Source organism: Phragmites australis, chromosome 6 (genome assembly GCF_958298935.1).
Source record: "Phragmites australis chromosome 6, lpPhrAust1.1, whole genome shotgun sequence".
Classification (NCBI taxonomy): Eukaryota; Viridiplantae; Streptophyta; class Magnoliopsida; order Poales; family Poaceae; genus Phragmites; species Phragmites australis.
In genome coordinates, this window is record NC_084926.1 from 38,238,747 (window position 1) to 38,244,350 (window position 5,604).

General features: G+C 39.5%; 1 protein-coding gene across 2 annotated transcripts; it reads right to left on the reverse strand.

Moving 5' to 3' along the window:
• Positions 1-1,233: 1,233 nt before the first annotated feature.
• Positions 1,234-5,043, reverse strand: LOC133922371 (protein phosphatase 1 regulatory inhibitor subunit PPP1R7 homolog). Of its 2 annotated transcripts, XR_009910453.1 has the most exons (7): positions 4,666-5,043; positions 3,413-3,643; positions 3,070-3,216; positions 2,854-2,996; positions 2,623-2,737; positions 1,561-1,719; positions 1,234-1,461 (listed from the first exon to the last, which is right to left on the reverse strand). XR_009910453.1 is itself a non-coding variant. In XM_062367680.1 (6 exons), the coding sequence occupies exons 1-6, from the start codon at positions 4,969-4,971 to the stop codon at positions 1,639-1,641; spliced, it is 1,023 nt and encodes a 340-aa protein (XP_062223664.1). In that variant the 5' UTR covers positions 4,972-5,043; the 3' UTR covers positions 1,530-1,638. The 2 variants fall into 2 exon arrangements, 1 of the variants encoding a protein (XP_062223664.1); XM_062367680.1 differs by lacking the exon at positions 1,234-1,461 and having other exon boundaries at positions 1,530-1,719.
• Between the last annotated feature and the right edge of the window lie 561 nt (positions 5,044-5,604).

A 5,604-nucleotide genomic window follows, 5' to 3' on the forward strand; every position in this document is an offset into this window, starting at 1 on the left:
CGGATAGTTGAATCAGCGACGATGGCGACCGGCCGCGCGACATCGATCACGCACGCACGCACGCACGCTGTTATGTACGTACGCTCAGCTGGTCCTGAATTGACTCGTATGCTTAACATATTCGCAGGAATTGGTCAAACAGTAACCGGTTGCGAGTTGCTGCTGAGTGCTACGACCACTACTGATTTTATATATCGTGCCTCTACGTAGGTTGTCTGCATGCAAGCTTAGATAGAGAGAGAGAGAGTAGGGGCTATACATCGTAGCTTGGCCAATAATTTCATTCTTGATTTCAATGGACGCTGAAGCAGTATATCTCGCCGATTGATTTGATGTTCGTCTCATTTTCTTTCATGATCGATCTCTGAGGAAGGTGAAGCTTCACCTACTGTTAAGTTGACCTGGCTGCAAAAGGCGCAGTACTGGCAGGCGTACGTCTGAGCTTCCCACTTCCCAACAAATCCTCGGATGAACTAGTCAGTCTCTACTGTGTGCGATAAAAAAAAATTACGAACTGTTGGTGTTAGGTTAAGGTCATCTCCAGCAGAGGGAGTTTTTTTTTCAGATCCGGCTACTACAGTGTTTTTGCGGGGGCACTGTTTCACGCACTGTAGCAACCCAGCAGAATCGGTATCGATGCTACAGTACTACGGAGAGAGAAAATGGATCCGTAAATCCGCGGAGCCACTGTCGCACCCGTAACACTGTAGCAATACTGTTTGCAGAGGTTGACAGCGGGTCCGGAGAGAGAAAAAGAGGAGTAAAAGGTATAAAATAAGATAGCTGCTGGAGATGAAAAAATAAGAAATACTGTAATAGTATTTTTAGAATGAAAATTTAAAGTAGCCGCAGGAGATGACCTAACAAAAGGTATGCACAGTATATGCACAGTAGGAAGTGGAATTTCGCTGCCACACTAAAAGCAACTAGCGGCGGTGCCTCTGCTAGGCTCATCGGTCCGTCTCACCTAGGATCAGTGGGTAACTAATATATAGTTTTAGGTTAACATTTAGTTTATTTTTTAATTTAATTAGATAGAAATAATTTTTTTATCGACCTAATAACCCAGAAAATATAAAACTTTACCCCTACACCTAAGACTAGTTGTTGGTCGGCCCAGACGTCGAGGCGGGCTGGGAGTCGACGCGAGCGAGCCCGTCTCAGGTTCACCCGAGCGGCATCGAAAGTTGCGATGCAACATAAACATGTCTCTGCTTTCGTAAACATGCATGGCTGATTATGAAATGAATCTACAGAAGAAGAAAAAACAGAGCACAACAGCATCTTGGAATAGCAACATGCCTATGGACCCTGTGATAATGCTACAGCTCTGCTGGTTCAAACAACATTCGTTTATTTGGTTACCAATCGCCATTCAGAAAGTACGAAGCTCAAGCCTACGTACTGTACTCCCAAGTCCTAACCAACTTTCTTGTATGATTCGCTGACCTTGGAGTGGAGCTGGCGATGAAGATTAGGGCGGAAACAGGTGACCTCATTAGATGACTAATACCGCAACATCACAAAGCTTGATCAAATGCATATATTATTTGTTCACACCTTGATGGCTGCTGATTCCGTCTCTAGAGAGAACCGAAGCCTACTTCGATTGAGTATCGATGCAATGATTAGACAGTTTCATGCTATGATGTCTGAATCAATTTGCTCAATATTTGGAAATATTTTCTTCAGTGTGGATGTGTAATTTGGAGTTTTTGCCTGCAAAAAGGAAAAAAATATGAAGTGGATCAGACAATTAGGGAACGATTTCCACATGTGTTCTACAGGTTCATTGTGTCAGGAAATAAGGGTCACGGTAGTATGCTAGAACGCGAAATATTGCACAACCACAACTGGATAGACATCAATTTATGTCGCTAGATGTTTCTTCAATAGCCAATAGACATTCTCCATTTTCATCGGTGTAGGAAAATTTTAGTACACATAGACTTTCAACTCTCAATAATGCCCTCATTGTTTTCTTCGCATTTCCTTTAATACATTATTAGTGTGAAATTTCGTAATTGTACCATAAATCAAAGAAATTGTACAATGAGTAGCAGCTGATCCATTTCAAACCGATGATGGATCAATATTTGAAGCAATATAACAAAGATGTAGCACGAGTACAAGAGTCGAAAGCTTCCCGCAATCAATGGAAGTGACAGACATTAAGGTTGTAACTTATAAGTGGCTCAATTCAGTGGAGGGTACATACCGATGTGCTACCTTAGCCAAAGTTAAAAATGTTTTGTAAACAAATGAAAACATGTAGTAATTCATAAATAGTTATATTTACTTTGGGTTAACATTACCACTGAGTTTTGCAAGACGCTCCTCAAGACTTTCATAATCAATCGGTGTTAATTTTAACAGTTTAACTTTGGTAAAAAAGCATGAAAATGGTATCAACAATAGGGCACTGCACAACAATCTTCAAAAGGACAAATGTATTCTAAGAAAATACAAGTATCAGCAATAGGGCACACAGCAATGGATGGCAACAGATTAGCCATACTAACTGAGGATATGTTCAGGTCATGTGGCATTTTGGCTCCCTTTCAGACTTTCTGATTTCTAAGAAAAGTCAACGACTAAATATAAAAGATATGAAATACTTACACAAGGATTCCGCTCAAGATATATGGTCATCAGCTTCTCCCGAGAACCAGCCAAAGCAGCCTCTATCCCATCTAGTGATGGTATTTGGTTGTCATTCAACCACAGGTCCTCCAACCTGAGAGTCAAAAGCACATATTTTAATATTTTATCCAGCTGTTTATCTTCTTATGCAATTTCACTAATTCTGGTGCTCAAGAATGAGAAACTGTCAGTCACATGGTATCATGTTACCTGGTTAGTGTTTCGATATTTTCTATAGCGGTTAGCTTGTTACATGAAACATCTAAAACACGGAGGTTCTGCAAGGTAGAGAGGCCTTCCATCTTTTGGATTCCGTTGTGGCTGAGGTACAGTTCCTCTAATGCAATACATTCCTGAATAGTAGAACAGCTGTATAACCAAACAGTAATTAGACCAGGCAAAACAGAGGAAGTTGTGATTGAGTACCTGAAAACCCTCCATTGACGTCAGCCTGTTGCTTTGCAAACTTATTTTTTTAATTAGTTTCAAACCACACAAGTTGACTGTCCGTATTCGATTTCTTCCCAGCCATAGCTCTTGTAGATTTGTCAAGGTTTCAAGATTTTCCATCATCTGAAATAAGTTGAGCATGAAAGATTGTAAGGATGTAGGGAACTACCGGGTCTACGATATAAACAAATTTCATACAGCATGCATCACCTGATTAACTTAATTCACTAGACAGAGGAAGTAATTCCCCATGAAACAACATGCAAGAACTCGGGTGTAAACACCTGGACTCATCTGCAGTTTACTCTAAAACGCTTACCCTTAGTCTGTTGCTGCCAAGTTCAAGAATTTCTAATGCATGGAAGTGTTCAAGTTCTTCCATCTTTGCAACTTCATTTTTTGAAACATAAAGTTCCTTCAATGTACTAGAAACCTTGGACAGCCCAGTCAAGGAAGATATCTCATTGAAAGATACATCAAACACCAGAAGACCCTTGAAGATGCTGGCATCAGGAATCCTTGTAAGTTTATTGTCCCTAAGGACCAACTCCTGAATATGAAATGGCACTTAGATAGCATTATAAAACCACTTCCCTATTTTTAAGGAAAATTAAATTACTTTTGCCGGAATGCAGAAAAGGTTCAAGCATCACTAAAATTGGAGCAGTAGCAAGGAAGTTCATGAGTAAAACCTAAAATTGCACTTAAAAGCATGTTTTCAATGTATTCAGCATAACATGCTACGGTGACCTCAAGCTAACTGATCATGGTAAAACTTTAATGCATGGCGAAGATTTAAGCCATCTCTCCGTAAAAGCTTCTACAAACAAATGTATTGGGATATCTTGTGGCAGTACCAGGATAGTGTTACGATGTCTTTAACTGTTACACTGTACTCCGAATAACCATACGAATTAACCATCAGCAAACTTCCATTAACCTTCCTTGTCGCCTAGGTCTGCTTGTATTGTTAAGGATAAATGTAATATCCAAATTATAAAATCTAAAATTAGATTCATAGAAGCTCTAAAATTAGATTCATAGAAGCCATTATGGCTGCTTGGTATTAAACTGGTTGAACCAAGTTGCTGCGTACTACAATCAATCGCCTAAATAATACCTATTACTTGACGTGATATTTCTAATACTACAGGGGACTAGGAAGGTTCGATGAAAGGAACGAGATTACAAGAGCACTAAATTTCCTACACAATTTCATCAAACTTCTATTTTTGTTACCAAAAGATAACCATACAAAATTCCTTTCATTTCCCCCTTAGAAATGTTGCTATACTTTCTACGTCAATATACATCTCGCAATGTGTTCAGTTTTAGCCTATTTACATTAAGTAACCTTAATAATAGACGAGTTATCGATCGCACTACCAGATATCATGTAAAATTAGCTTTATTAGAGAACCCAGATTGGCAGTCATAATACAAAAAATGATGATTTATGATCAAAGAAACTGCTGGAAGAATTAACACAAGCATCTAATAGGCAAAATCAAACATCACGACCGGAGCGCCCAAACAATATCACGCAATCACACATTCCTCAAGGCAGTCCACCTGTAACCCAGCGATTGTCTCCCAGGATGAGAGGGGCGCGACGGCGGCGTCGTCCAGGAGGTTCTGGCGGAAGGAGAGCTTGCGGAGGCCCGAGAGACGGCCGATGCGGGGATCGACGGAGGAGAGGCGGTTGGCCGTGAGGTCGAGCTCCTCCAGCGTGGGAGGGATCTCCGCCTCGCTCAGATCGTGCAGCTGGTAGCTCGTCAGGTCGAGGCACAGCACCGGCCCCTCCTGCTCCTCCGTCTCCATCGCGGCCTCCGCCTCACCGCCAGCCGCCTGATCGCTGGCTCCCTTGCCGGAGGCCATGCGGATCGCGGGGCAGGGCAGGAGGAGAATGTGCGGAACTGGGGTTTCGCATGGGAAAGAAGATAGTACTTCTAAATGGGCCGAGCCGAATGCAATTTAAGCCCGTAAACGCTACGATTTTTTTTTATATATTTTAAAAATAAAAATAAAAAATATCACTCTTCCAACAGACAATAAATTTAAAAATGAAAAATACTTATTCTATTACTCAATTTAAAATACTAATAAAATTTTAATAAAAAAATTCTTAAAAAATTTAGTGGTGTAAAAGATACTTTGATCTAACTTTTAAAAACATTAAACAAAAATATGATTTGTAAATAAGAAAAATTACAAATTTCTATAAAATTTATATTTTTTTTTACAAATCATATTTAAAATTGAATTTTTTAAGTTAGATTATAAGATTCCCAACACTACATATTTTTAAATATTTTATCACTATTTCGATAATGTTTTGAATTTTGAGAGTATTAAATGTCACCTATTAAAAAAATGATACGTACATGTCACCTTTCCACCGTGCGATATATCTTTTTTATTTATTTTTTCATGGATGTCTATTTCGCAATTTTATATTTTCGAAATATGAAAAAAAATCTAAATGCACGAACGAGGCCCAGTGAAAAGCCC

Excerpts from the sequence above, each read along its gene's own strand:
- LOC133922371 (XM_062367680.1), bottom strand. The coding sequence starts at position 4,971 with ATGGCCTCCGGCAAGGGAGCCAGCGATCAGGCGGCTGGCGGTGAGGCG. Across the intron at positions 3,644-4,665 it reads AGACAATCGCTGGGTTACAG|GAGTTGGTCCTTAGGGACAA; the intron begins GTGGACTGCCTT and ends TTTCATATTCAG. Across the intron at positions 2,997-3,069 it reads CGTCAATGGAGGGTTTTCAG|GAATGTATTGCATTAGAGGA; the intron begins GTACTCAATCAC and ends TCTACTATTCAG.